The sequence below is a fragment of the Pezoporus flaviventris genome, unplaced genomic scaffold (assembly GCF_033815535.1).
Source record: "Pezoporus flaviventris isolate CSIRO_AGI_PZ_B2104156 unplaced genomic scaffold, CSIRO_AGI_Pfla_v1 ptg000213l, whole genome shotgun sequence".
Lineage (NCBI taxonomy): Eukaryota > Metazoa > Chordata > Aves > Psittaciformes > Psittacidae > Pezoporus > Pezoporus flaviventris.
In genome coordinates this window covers 4419810-4442760 of record NW_026892761.1, presented here as the reverse complement: position 1 = coordinate 4442760, position 22951 = coordinate 4419810, and the positions used below count along the sequence as shown (strand labels likewise).

Genomic DNA, 22951 nt, shown 5'->3' with positions numbered 1-22951 from the left:
AGAATCATTATAGATGAGATTTAGGAATAAATTTCTTAGCTGGCTTGATGGTGAACTCTCATTGATAAAATGAGTGGATTTCCTTAGTAAGGAGTGTCTGATTAGGGAATTTTCCTAGTATTGCTAAACACTGCCAGAAAACAGGTTGCTTAATAACACATCTGAATTGGTACTTGGTAGCCTGTTAGGTGCCAGGACCACTGTTCCCAGAGATCCTGGAAATGACTAAGTTAAAGTGCTGTGATTGCAGGTCTGCACATGCTCCTTGGAGTGCAATTGCTAAACTGTTCATGTCTGGAGTTTGTGGTTGTATTTTTTGCCTTGAGAGGCAGCAAGTGCTTGTTGTGCACATTGTCAGGCTGCACAGAGATGTCAACAGCACTCACTGGCAGGAGGAAGGATGGAAGGGGGACAATGGGTTGTCTCGATGTAGGGAAGCTTACACTTAGTTGTGGGTTTTGGGTTTTTAAAGTAATGTCCCTGCAGTTTCGGGTTGTACCTTCCATTTTGCTCTTGGGTTCAGTTGTCTTTTTCCATGGCACCTTCAGACAGACAACAGGACAACCTCCCTCTCTGTTAAGGGGCTGTACACTCAGAATGACAGTGGAACATGGTGGGATGGAGTCTGACTTACACCTACCACAACCACGCTGATAGCTTTCAAATTTCAGAAGCAATTATTATTCTTTGCCATTGCTCTTTGCACTATACTGCTCTCACAAACATAACTAATAGAAACTAATGACTGTTCTGATACTAATGCATAGAGGATGTGCATTGTATATGTGAAATCTAAAAGATGTGACTAAACTTTAATGTTTTGAAACTTTTTGCATCTAATATGCAAGAACCAAAGCCTAAGGCAGGGGCTGCTGAATTAAACCATAAGGCAGTTCTCTCCTTACATTCCTGTGTGCATTCTCTGACAACATCCTGGACTTGGGAACATCAAGATCGTTTGCTTACTGGAACCCATCTCTAGCTTTAAATGTTCTTGTGCCTTCATCTGTGTTCAGAGTGCTTCATGCATAACAGGCAGGGCTACTGCTGCAATCTGGTTGGACAGGCAAAGGACAGAACACCCTAGAATGTAACTACTTGGTGAAAGAAGCAGCAGTGTGGTAGTGAGAGGCTTCCAGTGATTGTGCAGAATCAAACTGTGTTAACATTAAATCATGCTCGTACCTCAGGATCACTGCAGAAGTGAGCAAAGAGAAAGATGGGGCTGGAGTCTTTAAAACAGTAAACCAAATGGCTTTTTTAGTTTGGATGGTGGTTCTGAACTTCCCAACGCATTGTTGACAACTCCCAGAAGTTGTGTGCCTCTGAGTGTCTATGTGCCCACCCAGTGTGTGGTCTTGGGCAATAACTGGAGTTTCGGGCTGCTCGGCACAGTGTGGTGGGGAATCATGAACCACTGTAAGGTGGAGGTGGCAGGAAAGGGCTTTGGCTCTGACCTGCCTCTGTAACACTGCTTTCTCTGCTCCCAGCTCTGCACTCTCCTGCTGTCCCTTGGCTCTGTTGTTGTAACACTCGTGTCGCACAGAGCAATGTGGTCACAGAGTGGCCGAGTTCATATCCTCTGTTGGGCTGCACATCGCATATTGTGCTTCTATGTTCAGTGTGTCCTTTGACATCACAGGTGTCCATCATGGTCGTCTGTCTCATACACACTGACACTTGCTATGTTAACTTGTGCAGAAGACCCTGCCTTTCATATTGCTCAGTTCCTTGTTTTCTTGCTTTTTGGTGCCTGAGCAAGTTGTATGCAGCCTTTTAAAACGCCCAAAGTAAATGTCGCTCTGGTATGAAGCCTGCCAGGGCAGACAGATCCTCCTGAAATCCATAGGCTGTCCTGGCATAAATTGTGTCAAAGTGGTGGCCTGCTCTGTGAGAGGTGACTCACTTGTTTTGTTAACACCCTTTCCCCAAGGATAAGGCATCCCTGCTACAGGGAGTAGCTTACACCAGGCTCTATAGCAGTTGAGTCAGATCTCTTGTCACTTAATGTAATTAAGTTAGCTGTAGCAATACCTCCTCTTAACTGTCCTCCTGGTTGTGACTGTTAGTAGCTGAAGTAGGAGGGAACCGTCCCATGGTACCCAAGGGAGATGGCACTTAAATTCTTCCAGGTGTCTTGCAGCATAAGCTGCTGATGTTGCAGACTCGTGGAAATTTACTGATGGAGATGATGCAAGCTGCCCAAAGCTTGCCGTTAAATAACCTGTGAGTGTTCTGCTCCCTCTCAGAGCCTGCTCACACTCTCGTTCCCATGGGTAGATAACTGGCTTTGCATCTGTTTACAAAACAGTATCCCAAATAACTTGTTTCTGTTTTGTTTCCTCAGCTGTATCTGCATCTTGGTTACAGCTAGAAAAATGGAAGAACTGAATCTGTTGCTGAAAGGGGGTTGAACTTCTCTTCCTGTTGTTGCTTTAATGCAAAGTTGTTTTCACCATCTCAGGACTTTATCTGGTTGGTATGAAGTGTGTCTGTCTGCTGTCATCTCATAGGCATCCTGTGTCTTCTGGATGTCTGGGACAGTAATAGAGCAGCTTTACATCCCTGTCTGAAGATTGCATTCATTCTTGGTGTGATGACTGTGCTGAAGGCGCTAGCCCTAGCACATGGGGAATGGTCACTTGTGTAGGAAGGGCTGTCCTAGGCACTCTGCCTCCCTGGAAGTCAGCAAGGGGATGATCCTCATTCAGCTGGTGCTGAGATCCTCACCAGAGCAGGAAGAGCAGCAGCCCCATAGTCAGTGGTGGGGGAATGGTCCCCACACAGCTCTGTAAGTGGGTTACTGCAAGGATGGAACATACCAACCACTCTGACTGGAGGTTAATGCACAGTCAGAGCTGGAGCAAGTGGGAGAGCTTACAGCTCTTCCGCAGGTTGATGCAATTAGATGACAATAGAAACCGGACACTTGAAAATTAAACTCATGTACTTGGTGTTGTCCCACCTCTTGCCTTGCCACAGGACTGTTAATTTGTTTTCAGAAGCTCTTCTGGTTGGCTTTGGCCTTTGAAAGGCTGTTTGGGGATAAAGGAGACTTTTGCTGTCATGTGGTGACAGAGCTGAGAACACAGTCACCTCTTTAGATATATTGAGGAGGAAAACTAATTCTTGCAATGTGCACTCGAGGTCTCCATTAACCTATGCCATGGGAGCAGTTTCAACACCCCCTTTTTTCAGCTTCTTGACAGCGCTTTACCCTACTGGATCATTCTCTTGCTGATGGCAGGTTCACAGCGTTTCTCCTGCTTGGCTGCCAGCAGCTGCACAGAGGAGATTTCTGGTACAGTCATCCTTGCCCACTGACCTTCATCTCAACCCTGGCTGAGATTTCTGAGCAGCTTTCTTCCCCTGAGGGATGGACCTTTGTGGTGTGTTGTTGCTTACTATGATCATGAAGTATCTTCAGTCAGTATCTGGTACTTCTGTCTTGACTCTTTTGGAATGGCTAAGACCCAAGAAACTTGACTGGGTATGTCTTCCTCTGAAAGTGTAGCTCTGGTACATGTACAGCCTGGATGTTTTCTTGAATGCTTTCCAGGAAAGCATAGGGGTTGGGTTGGCTCCTTTCCCAGTCTGGGTGTCATAGACATTAGGAGTGACCCTGAGCCCTCCTCTTACACACCGCAGTGGTCCCAGCATCGCCTGTATAAGCTGAGGGTATGTGCTTAGGGGCAGGTCCGTGGCTCAGACTGAAGTACTGAGGACAGAGCAGTCTCCATCCAATCTGTGCCCCTCCTTTGGAGGTGCTGCTTCGTGGTGTATCTTTGCCATAATCTTCCTCTGACTGATGGAGGATCCGTCTGGCAAATGAACCTCTGGAGCAGACACTTGGAGACCTGCTGCTGCATAAGCTGTCCTTGACCCCAAACTTCCCGTGCCCCACAAATTAAATGCTGCTCTAGATTTGCATCTCTGTGATCGCAGCTTCATTTTTGTCTGGTGGTTCTGGTTTTGTAAGGCCACATAGGGTGAAAGCACTTGCTGGACTCACCCTTGAGTAGCTGACATGGTGCCAGTCTATGCTTGGTAGCCAGCACAGCTATGTCCTCAACAATCCCTTTGAGCTAAACACAGCAAAGGCTGGATTGGTGACTGCCCTGGAAAGCACTGCACCTGAAGATCAGCATTTCATCTGGAAGGGTAAGCTGCTGTTACTGTGAATTTCATCCTACAGCCAGTCTTGGTGTTGGACAACTGCAGGGACAAGGAGTGGCTGCTTGAATGCACTTTTGTTTCAAGCTTAAAATTGTTCCCTGGCCAAGTAGGGGGAGATGGCCAAGAGGGGAAATAACTCCAGGCTTGGGTGATCTTCAGAGCGTCTGGTTTGGATTTCCAGAAGAACATGCAGGTGGGATTTATCACTAAGGTGATAAACTTAGTGTCTGTGTGGGAGCAAGGTCAGGCCACCTCCAGGCACTGCTGTGAGGTGACTCCTGGCTGCCAGGAGCTATTTGGAATGTCTGAGCTGGTTCTGTCCAAACCCATTTTGTCTTTGGTTGTGTCAGGTCTCTGCAATGAACAGTTTGAGCTTGTTGACTCCATCCAGCCCTTGCAGGAAGAACTTTTGTGCCTGTATGAGTTAGAGTTGTCTTCACCTCTGTGCTCTGTCAGCTGCCTGAATGCTTGGACTGTAGGCAGGGGCTGTGGGAAAAGGGAAGAGATGGGTATGGACATGATCAGCAGCAGTCCCATCACCTGCTTGCTGAAACCTGTGGTCATATTCTCCAGAGGACTGGTATCTGTTTGGTAGGGTTGTGACTCTGGGGACCTCTAGCAAAAAGCTCTGTCATTTGCTTTACAGAGCTTTAGCTTTAGTAAGCTTCTGATATGAGAAGCAGGACTCGTCCCACTGTAGCTGCTGCATTAGTTTTGGTATGTGCCTGATGTTTTCTGTCAAACTGAGTCCAGCAGGTCCTGTGTTTTATCCCTGGCACCAGCTTAGTTACAGTTTAGGTTCCTCCATAACTGACAGAAGGATTCTGTGCTTGTTTGAAGAAGGGGCTTTGCAGTCAACTGATTTTTGCACTGCCTGTTTGAGTGCAGGTGCCTCTGGCAGCCCTGAGAGACTGTGGGATGTGCCAGGAGAGGAAGCTGAAGATGAGCAGGAAAAAGAAGATTGTGGATGGGCTTCTTTCAAGGCTAAACAAGCCAGTGTGGAAAGCCTGCTCATGCCATACATATACAACTGCCTGGATAAAGAATAGTGGTGGTGTGTCTTTAGCAGCCTCTCCTGGAGGCCCATCTGGCTTCAGGAGATCAAGGAAACACTCTTTCAGGAAGGCAGCATAGCTGTGCTGCCCACCCTGTCACACTAACCTCTTCCATTAGTGTCAGTGCTTCACCTGCTTGTTGATATTTAATGTTTACAGGTGGAGTCCTGGGAGGAAGCTTTTTGGAATATCCCACAGAACAGCTCTAGGATCTCCACATTTGGGTTGGGTGATGTTTCTTTTGTAGCTGGAGCTGTGTACAACAGGAAGTTGAAAGGAGCGAAGGGAGAGATCACTCATTTGGAAACAGGAATAAATAAGCAAGGTGGGAAATGAAGCCAGGAAGTCTGGCACAAGCTTTCAAGGCAGGAAAGTAGTTTGCTCTGCAGTTGAGCAGGTTCCTGAAAGCAGCAGGGATGCTGCAGTGGCATTTAATGCTTTTGGTGGAGACTGGGTTTTACTGTTAACCCTCCTTGGAAGGCCAGGGACACATCGTGCCAGATCCTGAATTCCAAACAGCAGGACAGGTCTTAAGGGTGATGTGGCAGATGAAATAGCATGAGAACAGAGTGACTGAGACAGTGCCCTTCATTTTGCTGCCTATAAACGGAGTCTGTTAAATGGATGTGGTGGGGCTCTTCCCCAGCCTCTCCCTTGTGTCCCTTTTCTAGTTAATAGTCTTAGATCTTCAGAGTACCTTTATGGCAGGTTCTGCAAGCTGGAGGACCAGATGAACATGGGTGTGGGTGAACAGGTACTGCACACATGAATCCAGACCTTCTGCTACCCATATTTGTGGCTGAAAAGTGGTGGTTTGGGCTCTGAACTTTAATGATTACAGAGACTTCAGGACTGTGAACCAGGACCTTGGTGTTTTGGAGCCTCCAGTAAAAACAAACTGAGTTGTAAAGATGATGACTTGTAGGTAGCTTGAAGCTATTTAGGTCACAGATATTAGAGCCTCAGATGTGCTCGGAGAAGACTCAGTTCCCACTTAGGATTTGTTGTGCTCTTTCATTTCAGAGCTGGAGCCTGGACAGTAGCTCCTTTGTCAGCTGGCATGCTTGATTCCTGAAATGAAGTATTCCAGCAAGTGCTGGGTTTATTCCGGAAACCCCTTCCCTTTGGAGGATGGCAGAAGGGACTATTGTTCTGCAAGTGCTTGTGATATTTGAAATGCTTAAGAAATCAGAGCTGAGCACTCTTGGCCTGTGGGAGAACAGTGTGCTCAGCATCACTGGGGACACACACTGCTCTTTGCATACCTCTGTGCTTAGCTAGTGAGAAAGGCAGCTCAGCTTTGCGGAGCCCATAGGTTCGTTCATGTGGGAGCATTCAGAAATCCAAGCAATGATAACAGCTCTGCTTTCAAAAGCTTCCGAGTACCCTACCCAAAAGGATTAGAAGGTTGGAATATTTGCTTAATTGCCTGCTCCAGCTCTAAGGACTTGTCTTGCCTCTTCAGATCAATGGGAGGTTTGCAGTGCTGCCTGTTCTGGTTGGTGCAGCACTAACCACTGTCTCAAATGTAATGCTAATGAAGGGAGGGAGCAACCTGCTCTAGCCTTTTCTGTGTTGGTTCATGTGATACTTTTTAATCTTGTAACTAATGCCATGTTAAATTGTGAATATGGAACAGCTTTCTCTAACATGCAAAGCTTGTGCCTCAGCCAACAGCCATTTCCCAGCAATTTTGACTTTGATTCTTCAGCGTTAGCATAATGTTGCCACATCTTGGTTTGTACATACTTAAGGAAGGAAATAACTTCAATTGGATCTGACTATTAAAACCTCCTCATTGTAGCTTTGAAGATGTAAATCCTGGGTGCTGGCTGCCTGGCAGCAAATGTCCAAGTGGAAAGACAGTCTTGGCTAAGGGTTAGGTTCTTCTAGGCTGGATAAGCATGGGAAGATATCTGTTAAGCCTGCTGCTTTCCCCATCTTCCTTGCACCGAGGCCATGTTGCATTGTCTGCTCATCTGCTGACACATGTGCTTCTCTGGCCCTGTGGGTACAGGGTGGGGTTTGTTTTTAGCTTACAAAGAATTGCTCGTCATCTGGGTGTGGAGAGGGTTTTTCATAATGTTCTGGCAAAACCACCTCTGCTGTGCCTGGTGGCATCGCTGATGCCTCAAACAGCTGGAATATCGTCCTGTGGGCGAGTGGGAATAGCAGCTGCCAGCAATTCCCTGTGTGGATCAGGTAAAATTTGGGATGCAGTAACTGGAAACTATGATAAAAATCTTGATGCTGAATGAAGTGATGGAGAAATCAGTTCTTACCCTGAAGTTCTTCAGCAGCAATGGTGGCAATTTCTAGATGATCTAAATAGGCTAAGAAATCACTGCAGCTTCTGGTCTTGGGGATGAAGCAGTCCTTTAGGAGCCCCACTTGTACTGGGGGAACTAGGCTGTTGCTGACACCAGTGCAGGCCTGTTCCTGTTATCACAGTCTGTGTTGACAAGCTGCTGGCTGCCATCAGTGTTTTCAGCACCCTCTTGGCCAGCTCTTCTGTGAACAGTGTTTAAATGGTACACTTAAGTAATGATAACTCATCCACGCTGCTTCTGTGAGTGTCTGTTGGTGGGAACACGCCAACATTGCCTCAGCAACCGTGCAGTTTCTGCAGAAACTCCCTGCTGTTCCCCAAGCACCATAGACCCAAACTCATGTCAGTGGGCACAGATGCCCAAAAGCCTTAGGTGTAATTCTGCTGTACTGGAGCTCTTTGTATTCCTGCAACTGTAGAAGGGTCCTGGACAAAAAGGTGGGTTTCTGGTGGCCTTAGAGGATGGTTCCTGGGCTGAAAGGAAGGTGTGTGGGGAAGTACTGCAGAATAACTGTTTGTGCTGTTTGTACCCTGCCTAATGGGCAAATTCCCCTTTCTGAAAGGGCAAGCAGTTGGGTTGTTGCACTTTGTGCTCAAGATGCGGCTTCCACCCTGTACGTTGAAAGCTTGCAGTGTGTCTCCTTTGATACGTGGGCAGGTGCTTGGGATTGACTTGATCTTGTGCTTTAGTGGTCAGAATACCCCTAAAATAGCAAGCTCAAGCTGCTGAGCTTTGACATAGACGAGAAGAGGCTTGGTTTACCAAGTGGTGCTGCATGGTTTCTAGCCATATGGTTTTGACTGGGTGTGACTTTGTGGAGGTGTGTTCAGATTCCCTGGACTTCTGCAGTGACAGAAGCGAGTTTAAAGCATCTGCATATGCCGTCCTCTGAGTGATGTGGTGTTACAGAAAGCGATGGCAAATGGGAAGGATATTTCCTGCAGTGCATAATGAGCTGGTGGAACTCACTTCTGCAGGATATTCTAGAAACTGCTAACTTGGAGAAAAACTAATAAGAGCTGTCTAATTACACTGTCTTTCCTAAACACTTTGAAGATTAACGCTAATACCCTTGGTGCACTTAAATGTGGCTGTAGAAGTGGATAAGTTCTTCATAAGGGTGTCTCCTGTAAACACCTAACCCTGGTCCATGACGTTTGCCACTTTGCAGAGGGACAGCAGGTTGGTTAACATCCCCTGGTGGGGCAGGGAGAAGGAAAGCCTCCTGTGAGCTGGTGGCACTGGCTAATTCATGTCTTGTTCATACTTATGTCCTAAATTCATGTGTATGCTGCCATTATCCTAAGTAAAACTTGCAGAGAAAGTGGCTTTAGGAGTACAGAGACTGGGCACTATGGTGCACACAGTGCTCTGTGGGCTTGGGTCCCTTTAGCTGTGCTGCTTCACATCTCTTGGTGTATTAAGCTCATTGAGTGTTAGCCCTCATTAGCGAGGGCATTGAGGGAATAAGCACAGCCTGATTCCAGTACAGAGCAAAGGCACGCTGAACTGATGGACCATTCCCTTCATCTCCTTTGTGGAAAACTGTGTGTGCCACCAGTAAATGGGCAATGAGCTCATAGGTGAGAGGCTGGTGGGGGCCCTGTCACTGGGGAACAGGCACCCCCACCCTCAGAGCTGCAGTTCTGCTTCTCCTGGAACCATGCTCATGGGTTTTCTCCTCCCAGTGACTTCTTGAGGTGGGATGGTTGGTTGTGGGGATCTTGGTTCTTGCGAATGGATTAACATCTTGGGCAGGGAGCAGAAGGGAATGCTTCCTTAACAGCACTGTGCTGGACTGGAGCCCTGCCTGAGGCCCACAGGACAGATGGACAGCTTGCTGGATGCACAGCTGTGGAGCGGGGTGGAGTTGCCTCCAACATGCTTTAAAACCTGTGCTGAAAATGACTTTGAACAGGGTGGGGAGAAGTTCAGTGTCTCTTTGGATACAAATAGAAGCCCCAGTAATAGTTGCTGCAGATGGGTTTGGGAGTGTCTGTGGCTGGTGTTGTCTGTTGGGTCCTTACTGTAAGGCTGAATCTGTGCTGCAAGGGGGAGATGACCAAATCAGAATGCCAGCAGTGCAAGATAAACCACAGCATTCTTGGGTGCTAGCATCTGATGCCTCTTAAAGTTGTGACCTTCTACAAGTGGCCTTCCCAGTGAATAATTTTCAGTGTGTAAGTACTTACAATTTCTCTGCTCAAAACGTTGCTTGGAATTACAAATTGGAGTATCTCCAAGAAGCTCAGACTTCTGGTACATTGAAAAATGCAAAGTCTCTTGTGTGAAGAGATCCCAGTACTCAGGTTTTCCTCCTTCACTGGTTAAAGGCTTCTGCTCACACCCGATGTACAGATACAGGTCTCTAATGAGAATTCCTGAGCAGCAGAGCGCTGCTGCCCTTGCCTGCCCTGTGCAGTCCACCCAGCACAGTTACTCAATGCTGTTAGTTAATGCCACAGTTCACCCTAAAGGCATCTCAGTCATGGGTGACCAGAGAACACAAATGGTGGTGGTGCCTGGGAGGAGCACCTGGACCATGCTCTGTGTGACTTATACACAAGCCAGGCTATGCTTCTCAGCTCTGTGATTATAAGCAAACAGCAGGTACAGTAAGCAGACCTGAGGGTTGTGGGGAGCTGGTGAAGTGCTAAAATGTTCCTCCTGGTTATCTGAGAGCTTCAGAAGGGTTTTGCTGGGCTGGCTGCTCTGTAGGTCTCTATGGAGGCAGTGCACAGATTGGGCTGTAAGGTGGGTGAACTGCTCCCTCTGGGATGCTGCTGGTATAGGCTGGAGCTTAGTGGAGTAAGGATTGTGGCAGGAGGGTCCACAGCCCGTCCCCAGCTTAGTAACATATTTCCCTGTGGGGCACCTCTCTGTGTAGTATCAAGGTGAGTTTTTTCCTTTTCAAAGATGAGTGCTACTAAGATTTATGAAGGAAAGGCACTGAGGGAGTGGGTATTTATAGCATTTCCATGAACAGGCTCTTGAAATGCAGTCATGTAATGTGGCTTTCCAGGAGTGTGGTTTTGTTTAAGCAGCGTAAGACTACTTCTAAAATTGCTTTGGTGCTCTAAAGACATTAATCCTTTCAGAGCAGGAGGTGGCATCTTCACAGGGATTCCCCATCTTTGTCTAGATGGAAATAGTTGTTACTTCTTGACTAATAAAATTCAGGTAGGTTTCTCATCTGTGCCTCTAATGCAGGTCTTGACGTTCAATCTGCAGAATGCCCAGACAGCTTTTAAATAGACCAGATACAGGTTCGAGGAGGCCTGTCTGTTTGGCTGTAGCCATGAAGGCTAGAAACCTGCTTTAGCAGAAAAATAAGGTTGGAAGTGGCTGCTGTGAACTCATAAAAATCAGTGAGTATCTGTATTGTCTTCAGTGGTAATTGTAACTGTGGATCACTTGCTTGGACTCTACAAATAAAACATTCCATGATATGGTATAATTTCAACCTTGAAGTGTCCTTCGAGTTGATGAAAATCAGAGGTCAGGCTGCTTGGAATGTGGCTGTTCCAGTTCCCTTTGCTACTGAAACCTACTCTTAATGCAGCTCCTTCCATGAGACCCTAGGGTAAACATGGGCCCAAAATCTCTGAGGGGATAATGCCAATGACGGTGGTTCTCCCTTGCTGCAAGATTACTGGGTTGTTTCACTTGACAAATGAGGTTGTCTTGTAATAGGAGAGACTGTTTCAGAGCACATTGCTTTATGCATGAGGAAACGTCATTTGTTCATCTCTTCCTAGGGAGAAAGGAGGGATGCAGGGAAGTAACAGCAGTCTGAGCCCTGCTAATGCATTTGAGGGCAGCCTGACTCACCTTCACAACTGTCTGTGGCTTGGAGCCTTTGAGGTAATTTAACCAGAATAAGGATGGCTTGAATAGGTCCTTGAAGTCACTGGAATGATCAGAAATATCCCCAGGCTCTACTGAGTCAGCAACAGCAACAAAATAACTGGGCACTTCATGCTAGACACACACTTGAGGGCAATTATGATATTTAAATCTGAACCCAAATACTTTGGCTCTGATCTCGCTGGTGCTGGCAGGCAGTGAGGTCAGCGCAGTCTGGTGGTGTTTGAACAGAGGCCTCCTAAGGTGACACTGGATTTAGTATTCTTTTATGACTCCTACATTTAGGCTTTCAAGAAGCAAATGCCTGTCTCTTGGGAAGCAGAGGGAGAGGATCACAGCATGCCCAGGGGTCGGGAGGGCTCTCCAGGCTAATGCTGAAACACAGCTCCTTTGCTGGGGCTGCATCAGTGGGTACTGCCTAAGCCCTGGAGAGCAGCCGTGCAGGATGGTAATGTGGAAGCATACTGCTTTCTAAAAGTAATTATGCAAGGAAGACTATAAACAGACATCCCTGCCTCAAAATTCAATCCTCCCCAGCACAGCTGTGAATTCTAACAGCTTGCTTAAATAAGCCTTAGAAGATCCTGTGAGCAGGAAGAGTCTAGTGCTGCAAAGCTGAAAGCTGAAGTGAAACTTCCACATTTTGTTGTTGTTCTGCACCTTTGTGGAGCGTGGCTGGTGTTAGCAAGTGAACTTAGCTGATGGTGCTGCAGAATAAGGTGTGTGCCTGCTCCAGTGCCCCTGTGGGTTGTGTTCCACATCATAGCGTGAGCTGATTTTAAAATAGGCTATGACCTGCAGCAGCTCCAAAGCAGATCCATGCCCTGTTGAGCTGTAGACCTTTGAAAGGGGTAAGTCAGCAACTGGAACACTCCAAACTGGTGGGATTGACCTCTGAGCCATGAGGGCGCACTGCCTGCCCCGATGGTCCAGGAGCATCTCTGTCCTACGGGAATACCGGGATGCTCTTGGCTGCCTCAATACCTTGTCTTTTCCCACAGGTATGAGAAACACTGAAACTTAGGTCAGAGTTGTGTTGAGGGAGAAGGGCAGAGTGCTCTAGGTGAGCTTACCCTGACTTTTGCTTTTGAAACCCATTGTAAGATGTGGCTTCTGGGTTTGCTGCACAGTCAAAAGTCTCTGGTTTATGGCTGCAGAGGGCTTCAGTGGGATTAATTTGCAAATGCACTGATCAAAGCATCCCTGGTTCTTTAAGGCTTACGATCTTTGTTTCAATTGCAGTGTTTCTTGTAGCCACAAACTTGTTTTTACAGCTTCCATAGTCAACCCTTTGACCACATGTACATTAACAGGAGCAGGTTTTTTTGTTGGTACTCTGTAATTTCCTTCTAGCAAAATGTGTGATGCTCTTCAGCTGAGCTGGATGGCATAAAGTGGTCCAGAGGAGCAAGACAGGGATGCTGCAGTTTCCTTCTGTATATAGAGCAGCACAAATACTATTCATACTGTCTGTTGGTATGTGGAAGGATGAATTTGGATCTAGCTTATTGACCCTGAACACCACTGATTGTCCCCAGGAAACTGCTGCCTTTCTGTGCTCATGTGCTGCCCTCCCCTTGTTTTGCCTGGCTGCATTGTTCAATGTCAGACAGCAATTGATTTCCTTTCCCCAATTACAGTGCTGTGGATGTAAACAGCAGCTGGGAAATCTGAGCTGTGCTCCTGTTAAACATGCCAGCACCACCACTGCACCCCTCCAGCACCTGGGTTCTGGGTGCCATGGAGTCACAGAGGCTCGCTGTTAGGTGAGGATAACCCCGGGCAGCTGGCATTCCAAGTGCTGTCCGTGGGGAAGAACAGTGGCTGTGTGGGCTGGGAGACTAGGTATTTAATTGTAGGGATATGTTTTCTCCACTGACAATTTGAGTGGCTCTTGCTTGTCATAGATAATAGTCCCATGGTACGGTAAGGCAAGGCAGCAGCATGAGTGTTCTGTGTTTTGGTGGTGTAGCCATGGCTTATCAAGGGTTGCTCTGTTCAGGCTGTTTCTGCACTGCACGGTACAAGACAGGGCTTAAGACTTGGCCTAGAAGTTGCCATAGCTGTGGCAATGAGAGAGAGTCATTGAGAGAGCCCTTTTACAGTGACTGTGGGCACTGTTCATCCAGTGGCTGTTCACTTGGAATGCCAGCAGAGGACATATTTTCCTTTAACACATAGCAGCAGGGCTTTAAGGTACTTCACAAACGTTTGCTCCATCAGCATCTAACAAACTTTATGGCTTCTTTCCATTTTTATAGGAAAAACCACCACCCTGCTCCAGACACTGAAACTTGTCAACTGATGGGACAAAGAACTGAGACACTTGGCTGTGTTAGGACACTAAAACATAGGGTTTAGCCACAGAAAAATTCCCCACCGTGGAGGCTTACACCTGCCAAACTCTGCAGCATTCTTAGGAGGCTTTTCTATTCCTTTTCTCCATTTCCAGCCTTTCACACATCATGATTTTCCTTTTAACTTCTTTTGCAAGCTAGCTCTGGCTCTGCCTTCTGCTTCCCCTTATGCTTTGGTTTGGGTTACCAGTGTGAGCTGCTGGCTGTAGGCTGTTTCTGCATTTCTGCCTCCAGCTTCTGCTTGGAGGCTCCTCTTGGATGTTGTGACTGACCTGCTTTTTCTTTCTCTCTTGCTGTATCTCTCTTTTTCTCTCCCCAATCTGTCTTTTGCATTCTCTGTTCTCCCCACCTCCATTCCTGCAGGTTCATCATGCCTAGTGGCATATAAAAAGACTCCACCTCCTGTCCCACCGCGGACCACATCAAAGCCGTTCATCTCTGTCACTGTGCAGAGCAGCACTGAATCGGCGCAGGACACCTACCTGGACAGCCAGGACCACAAGAGCGAGGTGACCAGCCAGTCAGGACTCAGCAATTCCTCAGACAGCTTGGACAGCACCAGGACACCCAGTGTGACGAGGGGGAGCGTTGTGACTCCAGCCAGAGACACTCCCGAGTTACCTCAGAAAAATGCAACTTTGAAAAGTGACAAAGGGACTCTGACCAGCGAAGAGCCTAAAGTGGAGAATATCCCCAAAAGAAAGCTGTCGTCTATAGGAATACAAGTATGGAATAGTTTGTTTTCCTTTGTCCTAAGGAATGTCCTTAACCCATCCATTTAGCGTGTGCATTTTGTGTGACCAGATGTGCAGCTGAACTCAGGGTAGCGACAGAAACTAACTGCCTTGTCAGACTAACTTCCTGTGTTCCTGGGGTGAAATACAGCAGAAGCTTCCATAACAGACCAGAAAGAACTAAGTTCTTTCAGTATAAAATGTTTCATAAGGCAGTGGGACTCTGTTAACCGGGTGAGTCCCTCTAAAGAGGCCTTTTGCTGTTTCTACTCCTGTGCTCTGTACTTAACATCAATCTGCTCCTTGTCTGTCACTGTTCTAGGGACAACTCTTTTCTGAGAGGTGGGCCCTTATACTTAACATGGGCTGCTGCAGTGCAAAATGGTTCCAGGACTGCAGGGAGGAGGGAGCAGTTCCTTGCTGCTCGTTCCCAGCAGGTTGCTGCTTCTCTTGTTGGAAGCATTTAACTCTGTGGAAATCAGTGGAAATGAGCTGTTGATCATAAAGTCAGATGAGAACCCATCGAGTAAATCTGTGCTTTACTCAACAAACTTCAGTCATCTGCAATTGTCCACTCTTCCTGTGGACAGATTTCCCAGTTACAGATGGCTCCTGTGAGCACTTGGGCAAATCCAAATGTGGTTCTGGGCTTTGAGCCACCACATGTGTTTGTGCTGAATAAGTTCTCCATTGGCTTTACAGTAAGGCTAGCTGGCCAGTTGGGTACATGTGCTAGTGAAGGCTTTTCTGCAGGGCTAGTGGGACAAAATAGATGCTGAAAGGGCAGCAAGGCAAGAGAACTCGCATTGGAGAGGCTGACTGTCTTCCTGTCCTCTTCCTTTTCTGAGCTGGTTCCCCAGCCACCTGCCCCACAGCCTGTGTTTCCTTCCTAAACCCTTCTAATCCTCTTATCCAGAGCTGTGAAGGGTGTCAGTCCCTGGGACAGAGGAAGCTGGGCTTTGCTGTCAGTCTCAATCAGATCACTGCCCTCTCTTGAGTCTCTTGGCCTTTGCCCATGTCAGATACCCATACAGTTGGCCCGTCAGGAACAAGGGACATGCAGCCCATCCCCAGTGTGCCACAGCTGAGCAAACAGCAGTGGGTGGCAGAGCTGAGGGCTATAGAGCAGGTACCTGGCAGGACTGCTGCTCAAGTGGAGGCCAACCTGAGCAGTAGCCTTGTGCCTCTCCTTAGAGACCCCTCCAGTTGGTGTGTGGTGTCAGCATGCTGTGTGTGTGTGTGTGCAGCACTCCTGGTCTACTAATGTGAATTCCAGCAGCAAGTTCTTGTGTCTGTTTTTGTCTGTATTTTTCTTGTTCAATAAGGTTGACTGCCTTCAGCCAGTGGCAAAAGAGGAGCCTCCTCCACCAGCCACCAAATTCCAGTCCATCGGGGTACAGGTAGAGGACGAGTGGCGGTAAGTGAAAGGCGCAAGCTTTTGTAGTTTCCTTTCTTTTCAATTGTGCTCCCCCCACTTTTGCTTAGACCTTCTCCCCTTCTCTGTTCCAATATGAGTGGTGTTGAATGGGGGCCCATGGAGGGCTCTTCCTCCACAGCACACAGCACTTGTTCTGTAAACAGCCAAATCAATGGGAGTTTGAAATTTCAAATGAAAAGTACACGATGTAATTACAGCTGTGCGTCAGTCCTCTCAGCTGAATGCCTATTGCAGTAAGCAGGCAACCTTATAATTTTGTCTGTCTGAATGTGTGGTGTGTGTTTGTGTGTGAGGAGGGGCAGGGTGGGCAGGGTGAGGCTCAGCTGCAGGCATAATAAACAAGTGCGTTTCACTGTCAGTGCGTGTGAGGGCAGCCAGGGTGAGTTCTGCTCTTTAATGTTTGGTTCTGATCTCTCTAGAAACAGCCACTCTCGCAGCATGTCCACCAAACAGGACACAGACTCTGACACACAGGAACCTAATAACTCTAGCTGTAAATCATCTGAGAGAAGCCTCGCTGAGTGCCCCCAACACAACAACTCCGTTGGTGGTGATGCCACTACCAGGCAACCAGCCAAGCCCTCACAGATTAAGAGAAACCTCTCCTATGGAGAAAACAATGACCCAGCCCTGGAGCCTTCCTCTCTCCCTCCTCCTGACCCCTGGCTCGAGACGTCCTCCACCTCACCATCAGAACCCACACAGCCAGGAGCCTGCCGGCGGGATGGGTACTGGTTTCTGAAGCTGCTGCAGGCGGAAACAGAGCGGTTAGAAGGCTGGTGCCGCCAGATGGACCAGGAGACCAAAGAGAACAATCTCTCTGAAGAAGGTAGGTGGTGTCAGCCCTTGGACACCAGATGGAAGCAGCCCAGCAGCTCTTCCTCTGGAGCTGTAACTGAGTGTTGGATCAGCTTTCTGCAGTTACATTGCTGACAACCCACAGTGAACATGGAGATGAGTTTGGGACGAGGAATACTTTGGGAAGGATAAGGTAACTTCCTCTAGCAAATGGGGTAAGAAATAGTACTGTGATGCAGTATGCAAGACGTGCAGGGCATGGTGCAGCTTCTGACCATTCAAAACTGCTAAAAGCTTAAATGGATTGCTTTCCAGGAAGGCTGTGGGATCCTTCTCTCTGCATAACCCATTGTACTCCAGTGGGTAGGTAAAAGCTTAGTTGGCAGTGGGGCAGAATGGGTGCGAGCTTGCTTGATCTGTTGAATCGGTGGACTTGTCTTCACAGCAAAGGGGAGACTTCTTCATAGAGGAAAGCTTTGCTGAATTTGTGACAAATACACACAAAGCACATGTACAGGGAGCACAGGGCAACTTGACTGTATTGGGTTCAGTCCCAGTTGGGCTTGTTATGCTATTTTCAAATGAGTTGGCAAAACCTGTGCTTCTTGCAGTGAAAACCATGCCCGTGGTGCACAGAGTGACAGAAGGGGCTGACTAGGCTGCAGAGGGCAGGATCTTTGTGTTTAGAGTCTGGTTGATTTATTTTCTTAACACCTTAGAAAGGTGAAATAATGGTGAGACTCAGTTATACCTCCTTCCCGCTGCTAGGGCTTGGGGAACTAATCTCTAATCCTATTGCACTAAGATGCTGAACTGGCTGCCAACCTGGGCAGGCAGTGCCAAGGCTTTCTCTGTGTTGGGGATGCCCTTGTTTTGCCTGTGGCAAGAGTGCTCTGGCAAGAAAAGGCACCAAGACCAGTGTGGTGTTATATCTGTGACCTTAAGAGCAATCTCAGAATAGATTGTGAAACTGAGAAGGTGGTGGGTATGGAGGAGCCTGGTTTACACTCGTCCCACCAAGATCTAGAAACATTCAGAACTGATTCAGTTAGGTACAACAGCAGACCAGTGAGAAGAGGGGTTGATTCATCTCTGTTTGTGGTGCAGTTTCATGCACTGTGAACCTTTCAGCCATGCCCTTGGAAGGGAAAAGCCCATACCGTGTTCTCCATTAATGAGCAGAGGAATGTTGCCATGCCCAGAGGCTTCTTGGAAAACCCACTAAGAGCAGTGTAAAGTCCTGGATATCAAAAGCCCTAAGCCTGCCAGTGTTTTCATCCCTGCTGGTAAATGGAGTTTGGAGACAGATCTCTTGTCCCTTGCTACTTCAACCTCATGCATTGAGTGCAAGAGCAGGTTGTGCAGAGCTGCTCGCTGGGTTGTGCTAATGGCTTGTCTGATGGGATGAGGGCAGTTCAGGGTACATTCTGCCCCTTCCAATACAGTGTTCTCAGGCTGGCCTGCTTTTGACAATAGCAGATGACAAAGATTTTAATTGTTTCAGTACATCTTCTTTCCCTGAGAGCAGTCAGTTCCTTGGGGATCGCTGAAACTCCTTTTCTAATGATTCAGAAGTGTTTCTTTACTCCAGAAACACTTGAGTTCATTGCTGCATTTAATAGTCTGTTCTTGGTTTTTCTCCCTTGCAGTCTTAGGAAAAGTCCTGAGTGCAGTGGGCAGTGCACAGTTACTAATGTCACAGAAATTCCAGCAATTCCATGGTCTCTGTGAACAAAACTTGGTGAGTCTGGATCTATTTCTCCTAGTTTTTGAGAAGGGGATGTATCTGTTTCAACAGCATAACACGAACATGATCAGGTACTAACAGGCTGCTGTCACTAAAACCAGAGCCAGTGTAGCTGTCACCTACAACCTGAGCACCATGCCATGCCGGATGAATGCTGATTTAAGCCAGCAGCTGAGCAGTGGGATGCTGTCACCTCACCCTCTCCTGCACAGACAGTTGTTGTGCTGTGCTGTGCTCAGGGAGGAGTGTTTGCACTTCCTTTTGGCACTTACATGAGCAGTGGGGAATTCTCTTGAGCTGCTGCTCAGGGCATGCTGAATACACCAGGTCTCTGGGTCTGAATTGTCAGCTGGCCACACTCCTGTTTGTGCTAGAAACAGCTACTTGTTACTCCTAAAGGGCTTTTTTGAGGGGAATCAGTGAGGTTTTGCCAAATTGGGGGGGGGGGGGAATATGTTTGAAAAGTCTGTCGTCCTCCAGACATGCTTGTTTTGCGTGTTGCTTACTTGTATGGTAAAACTGTCCCAACAGGGCTGTCCTTCTGGGTCACAAAGCACTGTTGGGGTTGGGTCTCTTTGAATGTAGTGCAAGGGTTTGCCTCGCTGAGAGCTGAAGCTGAACAGGGCTAATTGAGAGTAGAGTTGCTCAGACCTGATCCCATGGTTTCCTGAGATGATCCAGGTATATGATGGAGTTCAGATGTCTCAGAACTTGGAAGAATCTGTTCATGAAAGAAACTTAGGCTACTTAAAGTTTTCAGCCTAGCCTGAGAAATACCAATGCTTTCAGACTGTTTTGTGGGGGATGTAGCAAAGTAATTTAACTCATGAAAGCTTTGGCTTCTTTCAGTCACTATGCCCTAACATGCCAGTTCTCAGGTGTTAGAGCTCTGCTTTGCATCGTGTTGTGCTCGCTTCCATTATTATCACTCTGAAATCAGGATCTCTCTGTAAGAAACCAGTGTTCTAGCTCTGAATCGCATACTGTGGACCTTCAAGCTGGAGAACATATCTGAAAGGGCTTTTTATGCTTTCCCTTACAGAACCCTAATGCCAATCCCAGACCCACAGCCCAGGACCTAGCTGGGTTTTGGGATCTCCTCCAGTTGTCCATTGAAGACATCAGCATGAAGTTTGATGAGCTGTACCACCTGAAAGCAAATAGCTGGCAATTGGCAGAGACACCGGAGAGAAAGGTGAGTGTGGGGTTGTTGAGACTGGCCAGAGCACCTTGCAGGCATTCGGGTATGCGAGGTCTATTTCTGTCTGCAGACAGAAGATCTCTAGGGCTTTTACCTCCTTGCCCTTGTGCAGTGTAATCTCACAGCCTTGCAATGTACTGAGAGCATTCCTCTTGAGTAATAGTGGAAACAATTTTGTACAAGGGGAAAAAAGTGGTATGATGGAGAGAGAGCAGAGTGATGAGTGGTGGTGTGTGCTTAAAGCAGGGATGCAGAGGCCTCTAGTGTTACAAGCACTGTATGAAGAGGCTTTAACTATTCCTGGTGTTGGAGTAGTCTAAAAAACACCTACTGGAACCTTTTGAAAATGCAGCACAGGCTGTGTCCAGGCTGCCTGCCTAAAGAGGAGAGTAGGTAGGAGGACTATGGCTCTGGGCAGGGTGGCATATTAAAGTTGAGTTCAGTCTTCATGTGCTCTGATGTGTAGCTGGGCTGACTCTACAAACCCTAATCCACTTCACCAAAGGCCTGTGTACCATGCAACGCAAAATAGCACATTTCTAGACGTAGGAGAAGCTCATTTTGAGACCTTTGCTCAAGAGCTGCTCCTGCTTCTTTCACCTGCCACTTGATCTCATTGCTTAGTCCCTCATGCCACGAGTCCCCACGACATCAGAGCAAGCTTTTGATGCTTGGGTTTTTCCTTACTGTCTCCCTAAAGGAGGAGAAGAAACCACCCCCTCCAGTGCCAAAGAAGCCAGCCAAGTCCAAATCCCAGCTGAACCGGGACAAAGCCTCTGATTCAGACAAGCAGCGCCAGGAAGCTCGCAAGCGTCTCATGGCAGCCAAGCGGGCGGCCTCGGTGCGGCAGAACTCGGCCACGGAGAGCGCAGACAGCATCGAGATCTACGTCCCCGAGGCCCAGACCCGCCTTTGAGCCCAGGGGCAGAGGAAGGAACCGTGTGGTTTTTATAAGTCATTAAAAAGGCAACAAAAAAAAAAAAAACAAAACACAAAAGGTTCTCTTAAACTAGTGTGGTTTCTTGAGTCTGGAGACAATGAGCCATGCTCGCAAAGGGCTCCCGAGTTGGCTTTTTTTTTTTTTCCTCTCAGCTTTAAGTAATGAAGATTTTAAAAAAAAAAACAAACAAAACAACAAAAAAAAAGAGGAATTCCCCCTCGTTTTCTCCCTGGCTGTGGTGTTGCTGAAGGGACTGAAGAGACTCCTGGAAACTCCGACCCCTCGACTTGGACCTTCGGTCTTTTTACTTGTTCTATCTAATGAGAATTATTAGCTTGTTTACAAGAAGAGGACAAGACAACATGAAGCCTTGAGCACTTGCCATGCTGTGTTCTTCCTCCTCCTCGGTTCTGTTCTTCCTTCTCATCCTTTTAGTTTGACCTGCTCCTGCCTCCTTTCTCCCACCCCTTTGCATGGCTTTGTTTAACCGTGTTAGAAACAACCTCTCTTCCACCGAGCTCCCGAAGAGAACACCCATTCAGTGTGTACTCCTGTTGCACTCTGCTAGCAAGCAGCCTTTCTTGGGGTGGGGGGGTGCTTTGTTTTCCTTTTGATGGGGGATATCGGGGTGGGGGGAGGATGGGGTGGGCAGGGGCAGGGTCATGGGTTTGTATTCCTCTTGTTTGATTGAAGTTGAGAGGATGACAGGGTCTGTGGAATGTAACTGCAGAGTTGTTGAAATGCAGCCCAGAAGCAAATGTGCAATAAGGTAGCAAAGGGGGGGGGGGGGGGGGGGACAGTGCTTGGCTAGCTGATTTGGGGAGAGCACTACCCTACTCCAGGCCCAGGAGCTGAAGGAGCACAGAGCAACTCCAGGCACGATCCACACATGCTTCACTTTGTTGGGTTTTTTTTTCCTCCTCTTTTATTTTTTATGAGATTATTTTCAATGAATTGCGTGTTGAGAAAGAAGCTGCTACACTGGGGGGTGGGGGGAACCTGTTTCACAGGGGCAGTGTGATGGTATATCAGGGTGGGAGGAGTGGGTTTTGTACAGAGGAAGGCACAGGTAGCTGGTGGTAGGCTGCCTGCCTGTATGTATGTGTACATATGCACATATACACTTAGTAGTACCTGTACATTGAATTCATACACACGTATACATGCCCATACACACAGTGCAGACGGTGTGCTTAAAAGCACCTTGGTGAGAATGGGCATATGTATAGCATATATTTTTACATGTACTATATCTAGATGTGTGTAAAAGTGTGTGTAAAAATATATACCCTGTGTGTAATCAGATGACTATTTTTTCCTTATCTCCCTGCTCTCTGGGTAGAGGAAGGATTGCTACATATTTTTTAGCTCATTTTTCCCCTTTGTAGGTCTCCTTTTCAGCCTGGCTTCTTGAAGCCACATCTGCCACCACCAAATTCTTTGCCACCCCCTCCAAAAAGCAGAGCATTTGGCCTCATTCGGAGTGATCTGGTGCGATTTGGGTTTGGTTTTTTTCCCTTCACTTGCTCGAATGAGTTGGGAGATTGTGTGTTACTTTTATGGGGGTAGAATCCCAGAGATGGAGTCTGAATCCCAACGAGGGTGTTGGTGATCCAGAAGGCAAAAAGTAAAGGTAAATTGTGAATGATGGCTGAGTTACAATTATATGCTGTGAACTGTTGTCCATGCACAGATGCTCTTAGAGATTTACTCTCAAATGTGAAATTGGGTTTAATGTAACTCAAATCCTGCATTGGTTTTGACGGTTGTGGGTAGAGATACTGATGTGTTGGGTTGCACTGTTGTAAAGATGCTGTTTTCGAGATCTCTAGCACTGAACCGGGGACACAAAGGAAAAGGGTGGTTGGTTTGTTTGTTCTTATTTACTCCTCCAGCCGTGTCTGAGGCTGCTGTGGGGGGGAGCTGGCCTGGAAGGCTGGTTTTTCTGGGGCTCATTTTGTTTCCTGCCACCTTGGAGGAGGAGAACTCACAGCAGCAAGGGCAGCTGGCTGACTTACCATACAAACCACGATCAATAAACAGATGCAGTCTGACTTTACAGCGCCTGCTGGTCTCTCTCCCTCTTTATTCCCAGTGGGGTGTGTGGTGCTGGGCTGCAATGGGCTGGTGGGGGGGGGACGGGACTATATATATTTAATCTTGACAGCTTTATAAATGTACATATATATATTAAAATATCTACAAATATAGATGTATATGTCTGAAACCGATGTGTTTATACATATTCATACCCCTTTATATAGATAATTATATATAAATCTCTGTCTTTTTACTCTTCTGGGTCCTG

General features: G+C 47.4%; 1 protein-coding gene across 7 annotated transcripts in view; it reads left to right on the top strand.

Annotated features, from left to right (window-relative positions):
* DLGAP4 (DLG associated protein 4) overlaps positions 1–22702 on the top strand; it is a 128695-nt gene extending 105993 nt beyond the window's left edge. For 6 of the 7 annotated variants that reach the window (XM_061441666.1, XM_061441664.1, XM_061441667.1 and 3 more), the window contains 6 exons: positions 14149–14510; positions 15845–15936; positions 16377–16786; positions 18405–18496; positions 19545–19697; positions 20404–22702. In XM_061441666.1, the coding sequence (XP_061297650.1) occupies positions 14149–14510; positions 15845–15936; positions 16377–16786; positions 18405–18496; positions 19545–19697; positions 20404–20619 (1325 nt within the window). In that variant the 3' untranslated portion in view covers positions 20620–22702. Of the gene's footprint in view, positions 1–14148; positions 14511–15844; positions 15937–16376; positions 16787–18404; positions 18497–19544; positions 19698–20403 lie in introns of those variants that run through there. The other variant, XM_061441670.1, reaches the window with a different exon arrangement.
* The last annotated feature ends 249 nt before the right edge of the window (positions 22703–22951 follow it).